Source organism: Aplosporella prunicola, assembly GCF_010093885.1.
Source record: "Aplosporella prunicola CBS 121167 unplaced genomic scaffold K452scaffold_29, whole genome shotgun sequence".
NCBI lineage: Eukaryota > Fungi > Ascomycota > Dothideomycetes > Botryosphaeriales > Aplosporellaceae > Aplosporella > Aplosporella prunicola.
In genome coordinates this window covers 199295-221320 of record NW_022983557.1, presented here as the reverse complement: position 1 = coordinate 221320, position 22026 = coordinate 199295, and the positions used below count along the sequence as shown (strand labels likewise).

The following is a 22026-nucleotide window of genomic DNA, read 5'->3' as shown; positions in this document are numbered from 1 at the left end:
CTGCGGAATCTCTCCCACCCGCGCACCATTTCCAAACTGGTTGCAGTTCCCAATGGAGAGATACAGTACATGATGTACAGAATACAGACGAAGGCGGTGATATTCAGCAGAGGTTGTACTGCAACTCTCACTGGACGGAGTACAGCTGGACAAGAACCGCAGTCACGAGGTTACTCCAGTTATACTAATCAACCTGAACCGCCTTCATATCTCCGGTCCGCAACGGAAACAGTCCTGCCTCCGGACCATTCCGGGTCCTCGCAAATATAAGGGGGCATTCGGTGGAACAGCAGGCGAGATACCCGCCTCTGACTACTTGCTACACAGAGCTAAACTCACTATTACGAACGTCTCAATTGGCTGCTGGACTCGATATGGCCGATGAACGCCTCACTGACTGGGAGCTGATACTGAATGGAGGCATTCGCTGGAACAGCACATATGAGGTGCTGTACCGGGCCTCGCACTGCAGCCGGCAATGATCAACGAAGACTTACAATCCTCCAACGGACGCAGAGGCGTGGATGACGGCAAAAACCTCAACACCAAGCCAAGACACCGCCGTGGCCACGAGGAACGTCAATCACTAAGCAGCAATCAACCCGATTCGGCCAAACCCCGATCAGTGAGTACACAAACACCCACCACCTCTCCTGGAGTCACATCCATCTCCCACCTCACACACCGCACTAATGCTCCCGTCCCGAGGCAGGTGGGAAAACGGCCACCTACCCGCTTCCGCGCTACAGCGTGCTGAACAGCGTGCTGAACACGGGAGGGCGGTCTTCGCCGGCTTCTTTCCGCTGCCTGCCTGCCGGAGAGGCCGTTTTTACACCTAAAAACGACCCTCCGCGGCTGGCGATGGGGTAGATGGTTTTAAAATAGCTCGTTGACTGGGACCGAGCTTTGCTGGTGTTAACATCAATATGGTCAATGTGGTCAATATAGTTAATATGATCAGTATAGTTGATATAGTCAATACAAGACTTTTACTTGTTGGAGTTGATGCTATTGCTTTCAACTATTTCGATGACTGGTAACGCAATTTTTAGTAAGAGAGGTTTCTTGGGTCACAGTCTTGGGGGTGCTGGTGAATGAGGTTAGGGAAGCTTTCGTGGCCAGTCGTCGTGCTGCGCTGTCTTGAAAGCAGTGTTCAGTAGTAGGGTTTGGTGATCTTTCCGGCGTCTCTTACTATGTCCAGTGAGGACTGAACGGCGCAATCGACAACGCAGGAGAAGTCACTAACATGTAGTAGAGTATAGCATCCACTTTCAAACAGCAAATACATGACGTCTCTAATCAGATACTGTCTAAAGCTGCAACTACTCGCGCCCACCCAAGCCAGGCCAAGCCATACCTTGTGCGAGCATGACAGCGTCCTCCTCCGCGGGATCAGCTGCACGGCCGGAGAGCCGCGCAGGCGGCGATGCGTTCCCGACATCCACGTCTCGCGACGTCGACCCAAGGAGGAGAAAGTCGCCTTTTTGAGAGTTCGGCATGCGCTGCTAGATCTATCTACCTGTCCATCCACCCATCCGTAGTTAACCGTAATCGTGGCTGTCTGTGCATTGATAGCTGTTCGTAGTAGCGGCACTTTTAGCAGTGGCGCTCCTAGCAGCACTCCTAGCAGCAGAGCTACTAGCATCGCTCACTCAAGCCTTTCCCTTCTTCTTGTCCTTCTTCTTCTGCTTAGGCTCGTTGGCGGCGCCGCTGCCACTGGGGCCCGCGCCCGCGCCTCCCTGCTCGCCCTGCAGCTCCGCCATCATGTCCTTGAACATGTTCTCGGAGACGCCGCCGCCGGACAGCGCGGCCGAGTGCAGCGGCAAGATGGAGTTCATTTTCCAGCCGCGCGGGGCCGCAGGCGGCTTCATTTCCTTTGGCGGCGGGAGGCCGGCGATGCGCAGGCGCAGCGGCGTCTCCTCGGTTGCGGGGTGCGACTTCAGGTGCGCGGCGACGAGGTTGTAGAGGTGGTGTTCTGCGGACAAGATACAAACATCAGCGACTCAGTCCAGGCAGGCAGGCAAGCACCGCGACAGCCAGAGAGCAAAAACGCACTGTTCTTAACCGAGGAGCTCACAGCCTTGCCCTCCTCCTTCAGCAGCACGCGCACGCGGCCCGGGTTCGCCCAGTCCTTCGGGTGCGTCTTGCCGGGCTCAAACACGACGCTCAGGCCCAGCGCGGCGACGCCGTCGACTATCTCGCGCGCCAGCGGGTTCGGCACCGCTTGCTCTTTGCCTACGCGCCGGCCCTCGGCCCGCGTCCGCGTCGCGTCAAAGTACACCGGGTACAGCACCTGCCAGTGCTTGCTGCGCTCGCGCTGCTCGGCCTCGTTGCGCGCTGCCGCCGAGGCCGCTTCGTGCTGCGCCGGCATCTGCGCCCCCGGCCCCATCATGCTTTGCGCGAAGGCTTGCGGGTCGAAGTCCGAGGGGTCCATGTCGTCGGGCTCGCTGTCCGAGACTTCTTCGATGCGCGCGTGGTGCGACATTGTGTTGACAGTAGTTGGTGGTGGTGGTGGTGTTGTGTGTTGTTCTGGCAACTTCCCCACGAATTGATGTGCCGCGCCAATTGCGTTCTGCCACGGCCACCGCCCGGCCCGCCGCCCCGACCACTACAAAAGCGGTAGGCGCCACTGTGGTCGACGCGGTACGAATGATAACTCAACTTAGACATAAATTAATGCCAGACACCACCAACCCGTGCCCCCAATGTATAATTTCGGCGGAAAAGACGCCACTCCGGCGCCCAAGTGCTATTTCACCCATGCCACTCTACCCGACCACATAGATCCCCAGCAGCCTCCTACCAAGAAAAAGCCTTTTTCGCTCATTTCCTCGCAGCCATTCTCACATACTGTGCGCAGTCATTTCCAGCATTTTAAAACGAGTATCACCTCGGCTAATGCCAAAAAATCAGGCCGATCTAATTCTTCCCGAGGAAGTTTATGAAGCGGTTAAGCAAGAGCTTGGGGGAAATGCCGGAACCTTTCACTATGCCAAAGTCACCATGTCTCTGGGCGAGATTATATCGGGCGACTTCTTCAACCAGTACATCAAGACTGGCAATATAATGATGATCTCCGAGGGCCGTCCTGGCATAGACAACACATACACGCTCCACGAAGGTAGAGCCCTGTTCCGTTCCCCAGGACACGTCTTACACCATGCCGGCACCTACTAACGACGGCCCCTGCACCCAGGCATACTCCGGCTCGATCTCGACAAAGCCACGTACGAGCGGTGCGGGCTCGTCGGCAAGCCCGCCCCCCACGGCGGCCGCAAGCACACCAAAGCCCGCTACGGCAAGTCCAGCGCCTGGGAAACAACCAGCCCGAACGAGAACGACCGCTAACCCCACTACCCCGCAGTGGTCGAGACGAACCTGCGCGAGCCCAGCATGCTGCACGGCAAGAAAGGCTTCGCGCGCCTCGAGTGGGCCTTCCGCAACGTGCTCACGCAGTCGCTGGCCTGGCTCTTCCACGACCTCACCACGCCCTTTGCAGAACAAACACCTGGTCCGCCTTCTCAAACCCCACCCCCCCCACCCACAGGACCCATAGCCGCACACAAACCCACGCTCCACGCCCTACCCGCAACCCCGACCCCTCACCCCCTCCCCGCCACCAAGACACCCCCCCTGCACGCGCCCACCCTACCCACCCACCTCCAGGACACCGAATACAGCGCCGCGGTCCTCGAATGGCTAGGCATGGCATCGCTATCCTCGCCGCGCCTCGCCGCCGCTGATGGGCTCGATCGCTATCTGTGCCGGTGGGACGTGCCGGTGCCGTATCGCGCCGGAGGTAACGACGGCAGCGGCGGTGACGGCGGAGAGGCGGTGGTGCGCGACCTCGTGCGCCTGCGCTGGCGGGGCTTGCTGCCGCCGAGGCTGCTGCTACACGTGTGGCTGCTGGTGCAGACGAAGGGGCTTGCGTGTGAAGAAGGAAAGGGGAAAGAAGGCGCTTGGGCCGCGCTGAGCGTGGCTGGGTTCCGCGGCGAGGCGTATGCTGTGCTTGGGACTGGGGGGAGGGATGTTTTTGTTTGGGAGAGTGCGTAGGTGGTGTGCTGGTGCTGGGTGGGATACCTGGATTGAGTGGTTGGTGGCGGTTTAGATGGCTGTGCATGGGTGGTTATGGCTTGGGTTTTGGTGGTGTTGGTGCTGTAGGTATATATGTATGCACGCATGCATGTATAGCTGACTGAGTGACTGAGTGACTGAGTGACTGGATCCGATAGAGCACGCTGTCCCACCTATGCATGTATGTATGTACTCTCCTCCCGCACATCAACGAGCAACCATCTGTCTGTCTGTCCATCTCGCCATATACACAACCCCTCACGACCCCAACGCCACGCTAGCAAACCAGCACTTAACTAAGCACTAACAATTCAAACGAACAACAAACAAACCCAAGAAGCAAAAAGAAGAAGAAGAAAAAGAAGAAGAAGAAAAAGAAGAAGAAGAAAAAGAAGAAGAAGAAGAAGAAGAAGAAAAGAAGGCACTAAACCAAACCCCACGCACCCCTCTCCTCCTACACACACACTCACAGCGCAACCCTCTGCCGCTTCCCCCCACCCCCCTGCCCACTCTCACGCGCACGCTTCCGCTCCAACTCCTCCTTCATAATCCGCTCCGCCTCGCTCATCTTCTTCGGCGCCTCCTTGACGACGACCTTTTTGGCCGCGAGCGGGTTGTTCTTCGCGCTGAAGACGTTTTTGGGCTTCGAGGCCGCGGCGCCGAACTTGAATGTCGTTGCTGGCTTCGTCGCTGCGGGGGGAGGTGCGGTTGTGGTGGTGGATGTGCTGGGAGCGGCGTCTGTTGAGGGCGGCGTAGGCGAGTTTGCGGGCTTGTCGGGCGATGTTTCTGATGTGGTTGCCGCGGGCGTGGTATCCGTCGTCGTCGGAGTATCTACTTGTTGCAGCGGCGGACTGCCCCCCGCCTTGGGCGGCGCCGCAGCCGCGGGCTTCAAGCTCAAGACGACGCGCTCGCCGTCCCTGCGCTCGAGTTTCCTGGCCTCTTCGCCGGCTTCTTCGTCGCCGTCGTCGCCGCGCTCGGCCTTGGCCTTCTCAATCTGCGCCGAGATCTGCTTGAGCTCGCGCTCCTCGTCGCCGCGCTCCTGGCGCTCCTTCTTGCGCAGCGCGGCCTGCCGGCGCAGCGCGTCGGGCGAGTTGTCGATCCACGCCACCAGCAGGCCGTTGCCCTTTTCGTCTTCGGACACGCGGCAGATGCCCTCGCGCCCGAGGTGCTTGCCGAATTCGGTGAGCGAGGGCCAGCGCGTCGCGTTCATGTGGACGTGCTGGTGGTGGGGGTGTTAGCCGGAGCCTCTCATTTTTCGTACGTTTACGGGCAGACGGAGCGGGAAAAGCGTGAAAGCGAAGGATGGGTGTACGTACCTCTTTGTTCCGAATATACTCCTGATAAAAGTGGTTCAAGTTCTGCGCCTTCTCGCCATGCGCCGTGCGCAACAGCGTCAGAAAATCGCGCTGGAACTGGCCGCTATAGTCGTTGATGGCGCGGCGCGGATCTTCGCCGATAACCATCATCTGGCGCACATGGCTCTCGCTCTGGACATGGCACTGTGCCAGTGTTAGCGGGTGCGCAACTTGTCATCGCTCTTCTTAGGCGCCTACCTTGAACCCGTTCTCGTCGCGCATCTGGCGCTCGCATGCCTGGCAGTACCAGCGCAGCCGTTGCAGCCCCTTGGACTTCATCTTGTTGGCCTGCCATTTGGTGGAGCCGACCTCGGCGCGCGGCATCGTGGGTTATTGCTGCGGGGGTGGGGTGTGGTGGGTCAGGCGGGACGGTCGGTTTTGAGAGGAAGGCGGGCGAGTGGTTTGGTCGTGGTGGCGGGTTGGGCGTTGGAGTTAGGGTGGTTTAAGAGCTGAGCGCGTGGGTTGCGGAGAGGAAGACGGCGCAAGGTGGATGTGGTGGAGTTGAAGAGATGCGCCACGGGTGGCTCGGACGCGCCACTCATGCGCGTGCACGGTTGTCTCGCCGGGTATGTCCTGCACCGGACGACATTGGACAAACTTACAAAGAGTGATGAATAGGTAATTCGGCATGCTGTAAACTGTTATTCCCCTGCTTCCGATATCCTACTTCTTCTCAGATTCTATATACCTATAGTTGTGACCCTTTGCGAGTAATTTGTGTACGGCCTTCTCCTACGTAGATGACGATATCAGTCGTGTCAGCTGTCATCACGCAAGTGACATTTTAGCAGCAGTCCCCATCAAACAAATAGATATAAATAACGAATGTGAAGTGGGCAGGCCGGAAAAGTGCTGGCGATGACATGCCTTGTTGGGAACAGCAACGAAGCCGCCTCACCGCCCTAGTGGTGACCTAGCCTGGCACGAGCTCCACCAGCCAGCAGCAGCGACCAAGCAACCATCGGGCCCAACTCGCACATCTCGCGACAACCACCCCAACACCCTCGAAGCCTCTACCCACGAATCCCTCACCATGGTGCGTAGCCGCCACCAGCGAATCACGCCTGTATCCGCAGAAACATCCACTGACGCACCACACAGTCCGCCCAGAACTCCGCGGGCATCCAGACGCTGCTCGACGTAAGCCACCCGCCGCCCAGAGGACAAACACCACACAACCAAGCAAGCAAGCAAGCTGACAGCACCCCCACCAGGCCGAGCGCGAGGCGCAGAAGATCGTGCAGAAAGGTGCGTACCTAGCCATCCATCCACGTGGGGAAAGACGTCAATGCTAACCAATGCCGCAGCCAGAGAATGTACGCCCACACACCTTTCCCCGCCATCATAGTCCCGAACCACAATCGAGAGAGAAAGCTCGTCCTAACTCACCCTTCTTTTCCCCGTATAGACCGCACCAAGCGCGTAAAGGACGCCCGCAGCGAGGCCCAGAAGGAAATCGAGGAGTACCGCCAGCAGAAGGAAGAGGAGTTCAAAGCGTTTGAGAAGGAGGTACGCACGCACGCGCACATTTCCATGCCCAACATCCACAACCGTCGTCACCATTGTCGTCGTCGAAGGACGGGAAAGCACCAATGACGCACCAACCCACCTGCCCTCCACTCACAACCCGTCCAAACAAGCAACCACGCACTAACACCCCCACTCCAAACAGCACAGCAGCGGCAACGCCAAGGCCGAAGAAGAAGCCGACAAGGCCACGGACGAGAAACTGGGCGAGATCAACGGCATCGGCGCAGAGCAGGGCTCCAAGGTCGTCGACCAGCTGCTGACGGCTGTGACCGAGGTGCACCCGGAGCCGCCGTCGAAGAGGGACTAGGCGGAAGGAGCGCGCCGCCGCCGTTGCTCGTTTCCCGTTGTTGTTGTTGAAGGGTCCTCTGCAGTTATTATATCGTTTGTGAAATGCTCTGATACGCGTTTATGCTTGCTTGCTCTCTCTCTCTCTCTCTCTCTCTCTCTCTCTCTCTCTCTCTCTCTCTCAAAACCTCAATCTCTCTCTCTTTCCGTCTACTTACTCTCTCTGTCCGCCCTGCGCGTGTTCCTGTCGTAGAGCCGGCTGTATCATAGAGGCTGCGGATCGGTGAGGCTGTCGAATATGCTATGATTGTATGAATACCTCTGACACGGGCCCTGGAATGGCGAGCGATGCGGTTACGTGACCTCTTCCACTGTCAAATTAAACCACACAGCTGCATACCTACCGGCTCGCCGTGCAGTGATGATTTGACCCAAACCCTACCAGCGTCGTTGATGTCCATTCAAAAAACAAAAAGAAGAAAATCAAAACACCATGCCATTCTGTCATTCCGTTCCCAGTTCTGACTCCATTTCCGATCCCTCGTACTTGAGGATACCCACCCAGCATTTCCTTAATCAGACAAACAGACAGACAGTCTAGATATGCACAATGTCGACCCTCGCGCGCTCAAACAGCCTATGCGCGAGAATCTCGCCCTTTGCTCTATCCTCATCGGTAACGGCAGCCGGAAGGACCGTCAAGCGCGCATACGTGCCAGGACCCTTGCGCTTGCTAAGCGTGCCCGGGTTAACGACCAGCACAGAGTTAATAACCTGCACACAAACAAGCAAGCAAAAGTCAGCTAAGACACGTCCAGCAACGTCGGAAAAAACACACTAGACAAGACAAGAGCACACGCACCTTAGCGAACGGCGTCAGCGCTGACGGCGTAACCAGCACATCCGGCCTAACAGTCAACCACTCGGCCAGCTTCAAAAAACTCGTATCCAGCACGGCGCCGACCGGCAAAAACTCGACGCGGCCCTCGACGACGCCGTCCTCGGCCTCGACGGTCACGGCTTCGCGCCCGCCGGCCTCGAGCCGCGGATACGCCTCACGGGCTGTGGGTGGGAACACCGGGCAGAAGGAGCGCTGCGCCACGAGCGCGGCGCCCCAGCGCGCCATGGCGTTGCTCGCGCGCGCCTTGTCCGACACGCACTCCTCGCGGCGCAGCATGTCGAGGACGTCGAGGCTGGCGAGCCCGACGACGGCTTCGTTGACGCTCAGCGTCACCGGGTTCGTGACTATGGTTGCTTGTCTGGGGAGACCGAATTCTTGCCGCTTGAGCCGGTCTTGCGGGAAGCTGACGTGTTTGGCGATGGCGTCGCGCACGCTGGGCTGCAGGATTATGGTCGTGTTGGGCAGTTGTGCTGCCAGTTGGTTTAGGGGCGCGGAGATGTAGTGCCGGAAGACGTCGCGGATGGTGGCTTTGTCCGGGTTGGGGATTGCGTGGGCGGGGAGGTCGAAGTCGCCGTTGATGACGCTGGGGTGCTCGATGTCGATGAAGGGGCCGTTGAGGATGAGCACGTCCGGGCAGCTTGCCGTCGCGCTTTCTAGGAGGGCGTGGAGGGCGGCGAAGTCCAGGACGTGGCCGGGGGTGTAAGGCCCAGAGGCTATGATGACGCCGAGGGGCCTGGTCGCGCTCGCGCCGTCCATGTCCATGTCGTCGTCGCCCGTGTGCTGCAGACGTGCAACGTGCATGTCCAGTTCAGCGGGCGTGGAAGCGGCTGGTGGAAGCAGTGGGAGCTCTAGGATTTCCGTGGCCTGGAAGAAGGTTCCTGATGCGTTTTGCCCGCGCAACGCAACCACCTGCCCGGGGAAGAAGCTATAAGTCGGCAGCTTGTCGACTCGCAAAGGTATCCGCAAGCCGGCGCCAGTCCTCCGAGACGTCTCCAACACCAGCGAAGCGGCGTTTAGCCTGCCTTCGTTGCTGTCCGATGCAATACGACCGACAGCGATGATCTCGCTTGTGCTTTGGCTGGCAGGGTTTCCAAAAGCAGAATCCTCCAGTTTGTGGTACTCCTGTGTCAACTGTAGGAATTCGTCGATACGGTCGTCGAGAATCTCTGACGCTTCCGACAGCTTCATAGCCATGGTCTTATACGCGAACTTTGCCAGCTCTGTGTTCGCCTTTAGCTTGACGCGGGATTCGGAGGGCGGGTCTGAAGGAGGCTCTGGCAAGGGGATGTGCTCGTTGAGGGTTTCCATGATCCGCCCTGCGTTTGGCCGGTCCGCAAAAGAGGCAATTCTGCAATCTAGTCAACCGACTGTTGTATGCGGTGTTGGTTGGAGATACCACTTACGTTGCGCCATTCTGCAGAGGTGTACTAGGACCCGCTGGGGAGCTTTGGGCCTGGCTTTTTGCTACTTTGGAGGTTGGGGTATCGAAGTTGGATTTCCTCTTTGGTGCGTTGCGGGCTCCAGGTGTGCTTGGGACGAGACCGTCGAGCCTAGTTTCCGATAAGCTTTACACCCTCCGCTGACTGTGGGCTCTTGCGACTCACATTCCAAAGACATCAGAGTTTCCTGCACCGGCGCGGGGTGTTGAGCCAACATTTCTCTTCTCGTTTCTTCCGTGCGCCGCCTTTCCTCTATTCTCCCTCTCCAATGCGTCTTGAATATCTTTCTTGAAATCGCGAACAGTCTTTAGTGTAAGGGTCGTTTCCGGACCCATCTTTATACTGTAGGATTCCCATTTGTAGAACAGCTCTTGCGGGGCAATGGAGTGTAGGCGGAGGAGCGATTGCAGTTCTCCCAGGACGTCGGGCGGCAATTCAGCGTTGGGGGAGCCAAACAGCTCATTAAGGTCTGCGGTATTGTCGTCCATTGTGGCTGTCGGTGGTGCTGAGGGTTGAGAGGTATGCAGGTGGAATCTCGTCGCAGCTTCATGATTATTGCGACGCGTCGCGCGCGAAGACGCGACGGACATTCTCGCGAGGTTTACCCGACATATTAGTGCCTAAAATGGCTAGCATCAATGGATCTGTCCTGGCCATTCTTCAAAGGGCGGATGTTGAAGCAGAAGTAGACGAGCGCATGGGAGATGGTCCGTATCGTCTAAGACTGGCTCAATGGAATTAATAGGTCCTGCCCTTCCGAGAAGCTCTCATCACTTGAGCAGCTCGTGAATTGCATGCATGTTCAGTTATCTGCCGGGCCGCAGTCCAAGTGTAGATAGCTGGTCAAAAACATAGCCAAAGTACTACGTTCTCGACTGCCGCTATACGTACAAAGGTGCATCAAATCAATAGACATTCCGAAGACAGTTAGCGTGCTCGAGAGTGCTCGAGCAGAGCTATAAATAGGTAATCCCCCTACCCACGATAGGAACGCAAGCAGATCCCGGTCTTTAACCTGAAAATCGTATCCTTATCGATGAGATCCCAGCCGTAGATACAAAATTTTGGTCGATGAAAAGCATGCTGCCACGTTCGACGCCCATGCAAACATGAGCGCCTCCTACGGTGGCCAAGATGGTGATATCCGATCGCCCGCTCTGACTGTAGGTCAACGGATGTGGTCGGAGTCAACATCAGCCCGAATACCGCTGATATCATAATCTCACCGCTTTGCGCCGTCGCGGCCTTGACAGTTATATCTTCTTCTGTTTTTCTCGCCGTTGTATGTAGTAGAGCAGTGGTTCAAAATCAGAGACAAGTCGTAATTGCAATTTCCCCTAATAGAGAGATCCGCCTCCACACAGTCATCACCCGTCCCGAGACCGGGCGATTCCCACCCAGCAAGCCGCCTGTGCCGCCACATCTCCAAACCACAAGGAGAACCAGTCCAGAAAACGACTTTCAACCAAGCCCAGGGTTCCCGCTCCTTATCACCGCCGAAACTCGCAACAATGGCTGACGGCGCCCCCGCCTCTGGCCCCATTAAAGGCCCCTTCTCGTCTCCGCTCCCGCACTGCAAGCCCGCCGCTGAGCCCGCATTGACCGCCGACCAACAGGCCAAATACAATGAGTTCCTGGAGCTGGTCAAGGGCTGGGAGAAGCTGCCCACGACGACGGCCAAGAACCCGGAGCAGGCGCCTCTGAGCGACGACGAAAAGATGTGGCTGACGCGCGAGTGCCTGCTGCGGTACCTGCGCGCAGTCAAGTGGTCGAAGCCCGCCGACGCTGCGAAACGTCTCACAGACACGCTCATTTGGCGCCGCGAGTACGGCACCAACTACTTCACGGCCGACTACATCTCACCCGAGAACGAGACGGGCAAGCTGATTGTCCTGGGTTTCGACAATGAGGGCAGGCCGTGCCTGTACATGGACCCTTCGAAGCAGAACACGGAGAAGAGCGACCGCCAGGTGCACAACTTGGTCTTCATGCTGGAGAGGGCCATTGACATGATGCCGGCGGGTGTGGAGAGCATTGCGCTTCTGATCAACTTTAAGAACAGCACGAGCGCGAAGAACCCGTCTGTCGGCCAGGGCAAGCAGGTGTTGAACATCCTGCAAGGCCAGTATCCCGAGAGGAACGGCAGGTCATTGATCTCGGATTGTAAGTGCCCCATTCAAAGGTTTTCCGCCAGCTGCTAACGTTGAGACAGTGCCTTGGTATGTCACGACCTTCTTCAAGCTCATCTCTCCGTTCATCGACCCCGTCACCAAGACCAAGATGAAGTTCAACGAGCCCTTCGGCAACCACATCCCGCCCTCGCAGCTGATGAAGACGTACGGCGGCGAGGTCGACTTTGAGTACGACCACTCGGTCTACTGGCCCGCCCTCAACACGCTGTGCGACGGGCTTCGTGCGGAGCGCAAGGCCCGCTGGGAAGCTAGAGGAAAGCAGATTGGTGACAGCGAGTTCATCCTGAAGGGCGGCGAGGAACAGCCTGCCGCTGCTCAGGCATAAGCGTCGACAAGGAAGGCTTGTGTATAAGATGTAGAGGACCAAAAGCATGTCCACGGCGTTTGCAGGTGGGGCTTGCCCAGCGACAGCTTGGTACATAGATATAATTTGAGGGTTTTCAAGACATAGTTACGACGACGTGGCGGCATATGGGTGTATGCTATACATGTTGTTCGTTCGAAGGGCTTTCATAAATGCCAATGAATGCAAGAGAGGGCCATGAGAAGCTTTTTATATAAATTGCCTTGGAATGAATAAAGGACAACCCCGCTCCAGTGACCCGGACGATGACGGCCCGTGCGGCGAACCGTGGAATGACGCGCCGGCCGGAATTTTGTCCAACCCCACGAAGCCGACCTGTGACTCCAAAGATCACTGACTGTCCGACATCCTTTCCATACCAGCCCTGCCCAATTCCCGTGAGCAACCCCAAGCACCGCTTGACTCCACTCTCGCCTCCGCACCGAACCCGCACGAAAACTACTACACGAGCGCAACACTCGGCGGCCACCATGGCTGACCCATCTGCGAACGGGAACGCTCCCGCTGCCGACACTACCACCACCGCCGCCGCTGCTCCCGCAACCGCAGCCGCGCCAGCAGCAGCAGAAGCCGCAAAGCCTGCCGTCCCCAAGATTGAAGAGCCCAAGCTGTCCGGTGCCGAGCTGAAGAAGCGCGCCAAAGCCGAAAAGGCAGCCAAGCGCGCGCGCGAAAAAGCAGACAAAGATGGCCCCGGCGCCGCCGCAGTAGGCGGGGGACAAGCGTCTGGCAAGAAGCCCGAGCAGAAGCAGAAGGACGCCAAGGCGGGCGGGCAGCAGGGCGGCGCGCAACAGCCCGGCGGTGGCGCGCAGAAGGGCCAGCTGCTGCTGCAGCGGCCGGAGGCGGCGATGCGGCGGAGGTCGAGCCAGCAGGTGGGGCCTGCGGGCGCGGCTGGGCCGGCGAAAGAAGTCAAGGAGAAGAAGAAGCCCGCTGAGAAGAAGGTGGGCTTGTTTGGACATCTGTATGGCCAGCCCCGGAGGCATGAAATCGAGGGCGCGGCGAAGGAGGTGCATCCTGCGGTTTTGGCGCTGGGGCTGCAGATGAGCAGCTATGTTATCTGTGGAAGCAACGCGAGATGCGTCGCCATGCTGCTGGCATTCAAGTCGGTAAGTGCTCAACCGCTCCAGTTTTGTATATGGATGAAGATTGCTTGCTTGTCAAGGGAGATACCGCGTTCTAACATTTATGCTACAGGTCATCAACTCCTACAGCACGCCGCCCGGCACCGCACTCGCGCGCCATCTCGTCTCGCACCACCTCTCGCCGCAAATCTCCTACCTCTCCTCGTGCCGACCCCTCTCTGTATCCCAAGGCAACGCGATCCGCTGGCTCAAAGACCTGATCGTGAAGATCGACCCGTCAGTCCCCGAGCAAACCGCCAAGCAACACCTCATCTCGTCCATCGACACCTTCATCCGCGAGCGCATCACGGCCGCAGACGAAGTAATCGCGGAATCGGCGTCCCAAAAAATCGTCGACGGCGACGTAATCGTGACCTACGCGCAAAGCAGCATTGTGCTAAAAACGCTGCTGCGCGCGCACTCTCTGGGCCGCAACTTCCGCGTCATAGTCGTGGACAGCAAGCCGCTGTTCGAGGGGCGGCAGCTCGCGCGCAGCCTCGCGGCTGTCGGCATCCAGACAAGCTACTGCCTGGTAGGCGCCGTGGCGCACGCCATCAAAGAAGCCAGCAAAGTTTTCCTAGGCGCGTCAGCCATGATGAGCAACGGGCGGCTGTACTCGCGCGTGGGCACCGCCATCGTCGCCATGCTCGCCCACGAGCACGACATCCCCGTCATCGTGTGCTGCGAGAGCGTCAAGTTCACGGACCGCGTCGCCCTCGACTCCATCGTGAACAACGAGATTGCGCCTGCCGACGAGATCCTTGGCCACGGCGAGTGGATTGGCGATGCCCCGGTCACTGACGATGCAAAGGATGACAAGGACCCCGAGGCCAAGACGCTGGGCAAGCGTGATACTGCTCTTGCTCGCTGGAAGGATACCCCTGGCTTGCAGCTCCTCAACGTCCTTTATGATGTCACCCCCGCCGACTACGTCAAGATGGTCATTACCGAGTTTGGCAGCTTGCCGCCTAGCTCCGTGCCTGTCGTGCATCGCATTAGCACGATTGTCTAGCGCGCGGAGGAACGAGTTTGTGATGTTGAAGAAGGACCCCGAGTAGACGTGGTAGGGTGGATGGGGGAGGCGAATGGCGGGTAAGAGCTGCCAGCTCAGGCGACAGCGCGGAATCCTTGATCCCGCAGTCTCTGGTTCCTCGGGAAAAAGTGCTCGGACACTCGAGAAAAAGAGAGGGGAACGCCGGGCGGAAGATAGAGGCAGTTTGGATACGGAGGCCGCATGCATGGCATGTCGTGGGATGCCGTGCCGTGACGAGAACGAGGCAAATGGTGGCACTCGGCGTACGGGTAGGGTGATGTACCAGGATAGATACGACGAAGCACTTGATATCACGAACGGAAATGCGAGTCTGTCTGGCCTTTGCTGAATCTGAATAGCTTGTTTCGTCTGCGCTGGCGTGCTTCTTTCTGGTCGACAGCGGATTGGTAGACAGATGGAAATGTTGTCACGGCCTTCATGTGCAGTAGATACGATTAACATAAATAGCAAGTTTCTGAAGCAGTCACCGGTACCGCCTTTTCCCATGGATAGAAAGCACTCGCAAAACGCAATCGCAATCACAATCTTTTCCATAAACCTACTTACTCCCACGCTAATAAGAGATCTACTACATACCTAGACACCCACGCCCTCCCTCACTCCCAACTCCACAACACACAACACAACAAACACACCGCCTCCCCTCACACACACACACACACACCAACCCAAAGCCTGCCCACCTACCCCCCTACCTCCCCCCATCCCACTTCCCAAACTTCTTCCAATCGCTATAAACACCCCTCCAAATCGCGCGCGCACTCGCATCCATACCCGCATTCATCGCCCTCAACGCCTCAATGCCCACGACATCCGCGCAGGCATACAGCGCCGGCATCAGCGCGGCGCGCACCTCGGGCCCAATGCGGCCCTGCAGCGCGCAGGCGCAGAACTGCACTATGATAGCGGGGACGTACTGGCCGGCGTACTCGCGGGCCTTTTTGGTCTCGTCGACGAGCGACGCGCGCGGGCGATGCTTCGACACGGCCGCCACCGTCGGGTTGCACAGCGTGGTGACCAGGCGGGCAAAGTGCGCTGCGTGCGTCGTCGTGAGGGGCTTGGTGCGCGGGTTCAGCCACGGAGGCAGCGTCGACGCTGTTGTGCTGGCTGCTTTGGTGTCGGGCGTGAAGAGGCAGCGCAGCAGGTTTTGCAGCAGTGGCATCAGTACGTGGTACCGCCCGCCCAGCCGCGTCCGGTGCAGCGCGATTATCAGGTGTGTCGTGTTGCAGATGCGCGTGTAGATCGAGTCGCTGTAGTTGGCTGGGAGGGCCGGGCCCGATGCCGACGCCAGCCTGCACAGCGAGTCGATGAGGTTCTCAACTGCCCATTGCGAGACCAGCCATTGCTGCTGAGGTGTCAGTAAGGGGGCCACAAGGCTTCATAAAAAAAATATATAAAAAAAAAATATAAAAAAAAAATAAAAAAAGGTCCATACCTTTTCCCGTAGGATTGTGTCGATGCAATTGAGCATGACTTGCAAATCACCGACGTTCTGCACCTTTGGAAGGTTCGTGGCCAGATGTCCTCCAAGCCCGAGCAGGTCGTGTTTGGAGGAGTCTCCTTTTACCGGGGCATCTGGAGCATTATGAGCAACGCTGCCGTAGAGGAAGATCCGAAAGATCCTGACCTTGTAACGAGGGAACCAGCACGTTCAACAGGAACAGTGTCTCTGGAGAAGGCCTCTCGTGGTTTTGCGTGGATATCAACGACGATAGCAATGATGCTCTCCGTCCGGGTCCCAAGGAAGCGGCAGCCTTTTTGCTTGTCTTCATCACTGTGTGGCGATCCTCTATGGAAAGATCTATCCACAGATTAGATTGTATTCAGGCAAGGAAATACAGTTCACGTACCCGAGCTCCACAGCCTCCCAACCATCTCGCCAAAGTACCGGGTGTTGTCCGCAATGGAGACGTTGGCCGCCGCACGGCTCAAAGAAACCCATATGGAAGTTTCGTCTTGAGACGCGTTGGTAGCCAGCGACTGTTGCCCACGGGTGCACTTCTGGAGTTTGGACTCGATGCTTAAAAAGGCAACTGCGCAGTGTTAGCAGCTCGCTCTCATGCCAGCATATGCAAGTCATACCGTCACGCTCCAGACCTTGTGTCGGGAGTTCTGCAACTGCGTCAAGAACTGTCCTCACAAACACGAGGTCGCCATCGAAATCGGTGCGCTGTTTTCCAGGCAAATGGTTCTCAATGTCGTGGTCCAGTGCACGAAGATATCTCTTCATGATCTTGTACGTCTCTTCCTCGTCACCGAGGGTGTCCGCGGTCTTCAACGTGTTGAGCGCCGACTTGAAGCAGGCCAGTTCGGCAGTACGATCTTTGAGGGTGCTGGTATCCTTGACAACGCGTTGCATGATCTTACTGAACTCCTTCAAATATTGCTGACCCCTTGACTGTGTCTTCACCGAGATAGCGTCCATCAGCGTCAGACGGACTAACTCCTCAACTAGTCTGAGCAGGTCTGGCCTAGGGCTCCCGTGTTCTTGTGTAGCGCGGGCAACTTTCCAGAGCAAGTCAGGATCATTGGCTAGTCGAGAAGTCGCGTTCGGCACTTCCATCAGCTTGATCATAAGACTCAGGTGTCTGAACTGTGTCTCGACATCCGTTCGTTTCTTGTTGGAGCTACAGTAGACATCACAAATGCGATCAAGCACTTGCTCTCGGTCTTTCCGGATGAGAGTGGCTAACGGCATGCGCAGAAACTGGCTCTCGGAGAACTCGCAAAGGAACTTGCGCAGGTCTCTAGATCGTCCAAGCTTTGTTTCTGGGTCAAGCACCTCGAAAACAATCGAGTAAAGCAGATCTAAAGCTGTCAGTACTAATCCCGTTCAACACGAACGCTTTGACAAACCTTTTAGCTCACTCGAATGGGAAGTCAACAGGATATCTGATATGGCCTCGAAGACAAGGACATAATTGATACCATTTCGCAAGTTTGGTGAACGGTACTTCCCCGAGAAATCGCCAAACGCATGCCAATAAAGCAGGCGCAGAAGTGTCTGAAGGGAATCAAAAGGAATAATTCTGCAACAATCAGCAATCTTGATGCAGCAAGCAAACGGGGCACATACTTGATGAGGTCGGGGAACTTGGTCAACACGGCAGTTGCCTGAAGCGTGATGGATTCAAGGAAAACAATGGCCTGATCTTTGGGACTATCAGTCGGATGCCATTCCTGGCCGCTCGATATGCAATCCCGAACTGCGTCATTCGATCGGAAAAGAGGGGCTGCGGTCTGGAGAAATAACGTCTTAACAGAGTCCTTAAAATCAGGAAGTTGTAGGAAATCATTGCAGAGAGTGACAATAAGCGTAAACGCCTCTTTCCCTTTCCGGAGGGTATGCACATTCCCAGGTTTCGTGCTTGATTTGATGACATTGACAATGTTTTGAGTCTCGGCCCACTTGAAGAAAGCTGCGGCTAAGTTCTTCATTTCGTGGTGCTTGCGATGGGGCCGAAGGATAATCTGTATGCAATAGATGATGCGCAAAGTTCTTGCGTCTGTAGCCTCATCTTCGCAAAGACCGGTGAAAGCGAACAGACTTCTCTGCAGCGATCCCAAAACCGACGTAAGCGAGGCAATAATGTCATCCGACCGCAGCGAGCCCACCAGAGCATCCAAGACGACGAGGCTAGCAGACGCTTCTGTGTACGCTGGGCTCTTTGAACTAGAATCTTCGTTGCCAGCTGAAGCCTTCTCGCAGCCGGAAATCTTGCGCCAATGCTCGTTGAAGTGGTCAAACAACTGCCGGGGAGTGAAGCTTGCTTCAAGTAGCTCCCGTAATGCCAGGCCTAAATCCTCGACTGCCCAGATAGACTTCTCCATTGAGTCGGTGCCCTCTTCTCTGAGGGTGTTCAGTTGGTGATACCAGCGTGAAAGGAATCCATCAAGGTCGCGACTATTCGCATAGGCTTTGAGAAGTGGTATCACAATAGAGTCTTTCAACAGATTGTGGTCCTCAGGGACAGGGGTCTCATCGGCTAGAGGTGTGCTTGAGAGGTCGCGGATTTCGTTTGAAGGCGGGTCAAGGATGACACTAGAAAGCTCGGTGATTGAATCGAAAAGAGCATCTGAGAGTACTGGTGTGTTGTCTTTGGACTTTTGCGTGGCAGAATCCATGAAGCCAGTAGGGTCGTAAGCCAAGATTCTGGCAACCAGCTGTTGGTCGATTAGTTTCGAGCCTTCCTCAGCGCCAATAATGCCAGAGTAAGATCGAATAATCGTCTCCAAGACATCCGAGTCTAATGAAACACCACGTTTCTGAAGAGTTGCGAGCATCTGCTCAAGTACAGCTCGGCAGTCGGGCTCCACATGCCCCGGTTGTCGTTGCATAACCGGAGTACCTATGCATTCGCAAAGAACAACAAAGGCATGTTGTAGCCAAGGAGCTTCATCAATCCTTTTCTTAGGTGTGGACCTTTGGGAACAGCGAATAGCTATATCCACCAGGGCACCGGCGGCCTGGAGGAGCTCATACTTGCTCAACCCAAGGGAAGCCGAACTTAATTCGTCTTTACCAGTGCCTTGAATGACCGAATGTAATGGGGCTAGCATCTGCCGTAGCTCCGGACTTTCTGATTGAGCTTGACCGGGCTTGGCTGCTACCTTATGCCCTTCGACTTCGGCGAAGAACGTTCCTCTACACGGTATAAAGACATGCCTAGCCAAGAGAGTCTCCAACGCACTCACGACTTGGCTCTCTATCTGAACACGCTTCTGTTCGGGACGGATGGGGGCCGGTTTGGCAAGATCAGACAAGAGGACGACAGCAGGAATCAGGCACTCTTGCGAGAACTGTTCTGCTGGACTACTGTTGGCGATGGCGGGGTCCGAGAAGCTAGTGTTCCAGATTTGCAACATTCTTTCCAAAAGAGGCCCCGCGGGGACTTCCTCCGCATTTAAAGGCCTTGGTCTTGTAATGGTCAAATAATGGATCGTTTCCAGCCATAGTTTGAGGAGTCGGGCAGCTTGTGCCGTGTTCGTCCGCAGAACCGACTTCACGAGTTCAACCTCCGACGACTCATTGCTAGTTGAGCTTTCAAATGCGAGAGTCGCAATGACAACCAAGACAGAGCTGACGGCTTCAAAGAGGCCGCGCAGTTCGACGGGTTCCAGCGCCGGGCGTTTAGACGTAGCGCGCTCTTCGGCGCTGGAACTGTGCCGCTTCCGCTTCCGGGATGACCTGGGCTCCTCTGAAACAGTACCCGAGGATTCCGAGGCAGAGTCTTGTCCGGCCGACGCGTCACGTTGGAAGCCTTTTACAGACGGCTCGATGAAGTTCTCGCGCAGTGTCTTCTCCAGGCTAGCCAGGAAGGCGTTGGCGTTCAAGGATTTGGAGGAGACCGAGGCGGGCAGGCCGAGAGCAATCTGCTTCAATAGTTGCCACGCGCCCGCGCTTGCCCTTGCTCTTGCTCCGACGGTATCATCCGACTTGAGTTTGCCCAGCAACCAGCGGAAGACCCACTCGGCTCGTGGGTTGTGTTTGTAGCAGACGACATCCTCTTCGAATCCGGCGAGCTTGCGCGCGTCCTCGGGGCGGCCGAGAACCTGCGTGGCCTGGTTCAACTGCTCGTCGAAGCTTGAAAAGTCCTTGTCGATAGCGAGTAGTCTCTGGAGAGAAGGCTGGTCCTGGAGCCAGTCAAATGAACGTCCCAAAGGCCCAAAGGCGCCTGCGCTGCAATGTGCTAGCTTACCTGAGCCATTGCCGCCGTCTCACGCCCTCCTTCGTCCGTGAGATGGGCTGGCGCAAAGTCGAAGCTCCCAAAACAGCATCTCCCAAAAAGCCTGCACGGGCCGCCGCAGACAGCGCAAACGCCAAGACCAACGTCAAATCAGTTCCTATCAAGCTCCAACCACGACCCTTTGGGCCTCGACCATCACCCCCCTACCTGCTCCCAATCGCCCTCCAGGAAGCCGATCTCAGCCCACTAACACCGCCGCAATGTCCGACGCTCCCACCACCCCGACTCCCTCCGCGCCCGTCGCGCGCAACTCCCGCCCCATGAGCGAGGCCCTGCTCAACGACAAGGTGCGTCCTGCCCTTCGCCCGACCGCCCGAGCGCATGCGTGATGCGTGATGCTGCGCGACGCCTCCAATTGCGCGCGACTAATCTCTCGCTGCAGTGGGACCGCTGCCTCTCTTCCATGCTCATCCGCTCCGGCCTTGGCCTCTCCTTCGGCATCGTCTTCTCCGTCCTTCTGTTCAAGCGCCGCGCGTGGCCCGCCTTTGTCGGTCTTGGTTTCGGTGCTGGTCGCTCCTGGGAGGAGTGTGACAACGTAAGGAATCCGCGGGCAACGCGACGTATTTCTTGGGGAAATGCTGACATTTCGCCAATTACAGTCCTTCAAGCACGCCGCCACCTTCCCCAGGGACGGTCTGCGCGTCCAGAGGCCGTAAATTGCAGCTAGCTTTCGGGGACGAGATCATACGGCCGTGGGAATGACTATCAAGACTTCGAGTTGGCGGAGGACGGCATAATCGGCTCTGATCGGAAAAAGAGAGGAAGCTGTACAGTATTGTCGGGTTTAGAGCAAGCAATGGCAGTCTGTACAATTGGTTCAGATGCAAAAGGCCACCGCCATTTTCGCGCCGGGACGGCTAACAGCAGCGGAGACATGCGGTTCATGTGTGTTCACTCAATGTGCAATAAGCATGTGATAATGCGGCTGCGCGACTCAGGGACTATCAATACAATCAAGCTTGAACAACTTCGAGTTTTCTGAAGGTCAGCCCGCTGAAGCAATCCTTATATTCCTGCGATTGACCACGCATCCGTTGATATTATTCAGTGATGCAAAGCCGAGCTTCGTGGGACAAAGCTGTAGTAATTAGCAACAGGAAAAGAAGAGTTATCGTTTGCGGACCAGAGGTCTCAGAATGTTCATCCCCTGGGCCCGGAAGCACGCAATGAACAATATCCGAAAGCAAGCCGTTGGCATGGAGATGCGGTGTCCAAACAGGAAAATACCTCGTCTCCACCTCGACGCTCGACACCGTCGACTCCACCTAAGGAGATTCGTCGCCTCGTTCACAGTATATTCAACATTGCCCCATCATCGGAAATGGCACGCCGCGTCCCACAGCCCCTGGCTGCCAAACCGAGGCAGCCACCTCTTGAACTTAAGGGGGATTGTGTGGCTAATGTGTATACTATCAGACGAGGGCCTGCAGCCGGTATAGAGGAAGAAGAGGCGGGTCTTCCCTTGGAAGTTACGGACACGGTCCAGATCGCGGTGCGAGAAGAATAGACCGCGCCTCAATCAGCGGTGCGGTGTCTTGCCGGTGACGCGCTTGAAGCGCTCGATGAGTATCTGGTCAATGAGCTTAACACTCCATTTGTGCGAGATGGCCTCATAACCGAAACTTAGCACATGGCTCTAATTGTTGATGGCAGCCAGTATATTCCACGAGTTGATCTCTTGCTAACGGCCTCTGGGTTTCCCGGTAGCTGTTACGGCGAGCAAAAGGAGACGGCGGGCGGCTCAGCCCCATCTGGGCGGTAGGATACTTCTCGGCTATGGTGGTCGATGAAATACTCCATAGGCTGTTCGAAGGAGGTCGCTGTTGTTGACAGCTTCACAGAGGTTACAACCCGCCAGGCTTGAGGCCGCCGCGGACCCCGTGCCAAGACCGAGACTGGCGCCTCACGGCTCAGGCACGTCGGAGGATCGGCGCCACTCTTCCGTAGGCACCGGCGTGGATCCAGGT

The 22026-nt window shown here is 56.9% G+C and overlaps 12 protein-coding genes across 12 annotated transcripts; 5 read left to right on the top strand and 7 right to left on the bottom strand.

Moving 5' to 3' along the window:
- Positions 1–955: 955 nt before the first annotated feature.
- K452DRAFT_102037 (uncharacterized protein) lies at positions 956–1792 on the bottom strand. The gene has a single exon (XM_033534912.1). It carries the CDS (start codon positions 1643–1645, stop codon positions 1154–1156), a length of 492 nt encoding a protein of 163 aa, XP_033393248.1. The 5' UTR covers positions 1646–1792; the 3' UTR covers positions 956–1153.
- On the bottom strand, positions 1289–2525 carry K452DRAFT_278523 (uncharacterized protein). Its single transcript, XM_033539369.1, has 2 exons — positions 2056–2525; positions 1289–1975 (listed from the first exon to the last, which is right to left on the bottom strand). Exons 1-2 carry the CDS (start codon positions 2483–2485, stop codon positions 1653–1655), a joined length of 753 nt encoding a protein of 250 aa, XP_033393247.1. The 5' UTR covers positions 2486–2525; the 3' UTR covers positions 1289–1652.
- Positions 2526–2705: 180 nt separating this feature from the next.
- K452DRAFT_321764 (uncharacterized protein) lies at positions 2706–4053 on the top strand (the record flags this gene model as incomplete). The annotated part of the gene is made up of 4 exons (XM_033544429.1): positions 2706–2852; positions 2914–3121; positions 3197–3298; positions 3365–4053. The coding sequence occupies 4 exons, from the start codon at positions 2706–2708 to the stop codon at positions 4051–4053; spliced, it is 1146 nt and encodes a 381-aa protein (XP_033393246.1).
- A 36-nt stretch (positions 4054–4089) lies between these two features.
- On the bottom strand, positions 4090–4426 carry K452DRAFT_102018 (uncharacterized protein). Its single transcript, XM_033534911.1, has one exon. The coding sequence runs from the start codon at positions 4310–4312 to the stop codon at positions 4127–4129; it is 186 nt and encodes a 61-aa protein (XP_033393245.1). The 5' UTR covers positions 4313–4426; the 3' UTR covers positions 4090–4126.
- A 114-nt stretch (positions 4427–4540) lies between these two features.
- K452DRAFT_235672 (uncharacterized protein) lies at positions 4541–5753 on the bottom strand (the record flags this gene model as incomplete). The annotated part of the gene is made up of 3 exons (XM_033537453.1): positions 4541–5293; positions 5391–5573; positions 5628–5753. The coding sequence occupies 3 exons, from the start codon at positions 5751–5753 to the stop codon at positions 4541–4543; spliced, it is 1062 nt and encodes a 353-aa protein (XP_033393244.1).
- A 515-nt stretch (positions 5754–6268) lies between these two features.
- On the top strand, positions 6269–7427 carry K452DRAFT_257624 (uncharacterized protein). The gene is made up of 6 exons (XM_033538441.1): positions 6269–6465; positions 6531–6569; positions 6644–6677; positions 6737–6745; positions 6838–6938; positions 7102–7427. The coding sequence occupies exons 1-6, from the start codon at positions 6463–6465 to the stop codon at positions 7264–7266; spliced, it is 351 nt and encodes a 116-aa protein (XP_033393243.1). The 5' UTR covers positions 6269–6462; the 3' UTR covers positions 7267–7427.
- On the bottom strand, positions 7379–10072 carry K452DRAFT_278516 (uncharacterized protein; the record flags this gene model as incomplete). The annotated part of the gene is made up of 4 exons (XM_033539368.1): positions 7379–8018; positions 8107–9493; positions 9549–9695; positions 9750–10072. 4 exons carry the CDS (start codon positions 10070–10072, stop codon positions 7842–7844), a joined length of 2034 nt encoding a protein of 677 aa, XP_033393242.1. The 3' UTR covers positions 7379–7841.
- A 608-nt stretch (positions 10073–10680) lies between these two features.
- On the top strand, positions 10681–12317 carry K452DRAFT_257616 (uncharacterized protein). The gene is made up of 2 exons (XM_033538440.1): positions 10681–11747; positions 11797–12317. Exons 1-2 carry the CDS (start codon positions 11096–11098, stop codon positions 12099–12101), a joined length of 957 nt encoding a protein of 318 aa, XP_033393241.1. The 5' UTR covers positions 10681–11095; the 3' UTR covers positions 12102–12317.
- Positions 12318–12610: 293 nt separating this feature from the next.
- On the top strand, positions 12611–14270 carry K452DRAFT_235865 (uncharacterized protein; the record flags this gene model as incomplete). The annotated part of the gene is made up of 2 exons (XM_033537470.1): positions 12611–13243; positions 13332–14270. 2 exons carry the CDS (start codon positions 12611–12613, stop codon positions 14268–14270), a joined length of 1572 nt encoding a protein of 523 aa, XP_033393240.1.
- A 553-nt stretch (positions 14271–14823) lies between these two features.
- Positions 14824–20107, bottom strand: K452DRAFT_361875 (uncharacterized protein). The gene is made up of 8 exons (XM_033546456.1): positions 20012–20107; positions 17389–19946; positions 17169–17341; positions 16395–17120; positions 16163–16345; positions 15940–16113; positions 15748–15887; positions 14824–15657 (listed from the first exon to the last, which is right to left on the bottom strand). Exons 1-8 carry the CDS (start codon positions 20018–20020, stop codon positions 15004–15006), a joined length of 4617 nt encoding a protein of 1538 aa, XP_033393239.1. The 5' UTR covers positions 20021–20107; the 3' UTR covers positions 14824–15003.
- Positions 20101–21026, top strand: K452DRAFT_291571 (uncharacterized protein). The gene is made up of 3 exons (XM_033541203.1): positions 20101–20346; positions 20442–20594; positions 20659–21026. Exons 1-3 carry the CDS (start codon positions 20260–20262, stop codon positions 20713–20715), a joined length of 297 nt encoding a protein of 98 aa, XP_033393238.1. The 5' UTR covers positions 20101–20259; the 3' UTR covers positions 20716–21026.
- Positions 21027–21371: 345 nt separating this feature from the next.
- Positions 21372–21578, bottom strand: K452DRAFT_235755 (uncharacterized protein; the record flags this gene model as incomplete). The annotated part of the gene is made up of 1 exon (XM_033537461.1): positions 21372–21578. A coding segment is annotated over one exon (207 nt), but the record flags the coding sequence as incomplete, so codon positions are not given.
- Between the last annotated feature and the right edge of the window lie 448 nt (positions 21579–22026).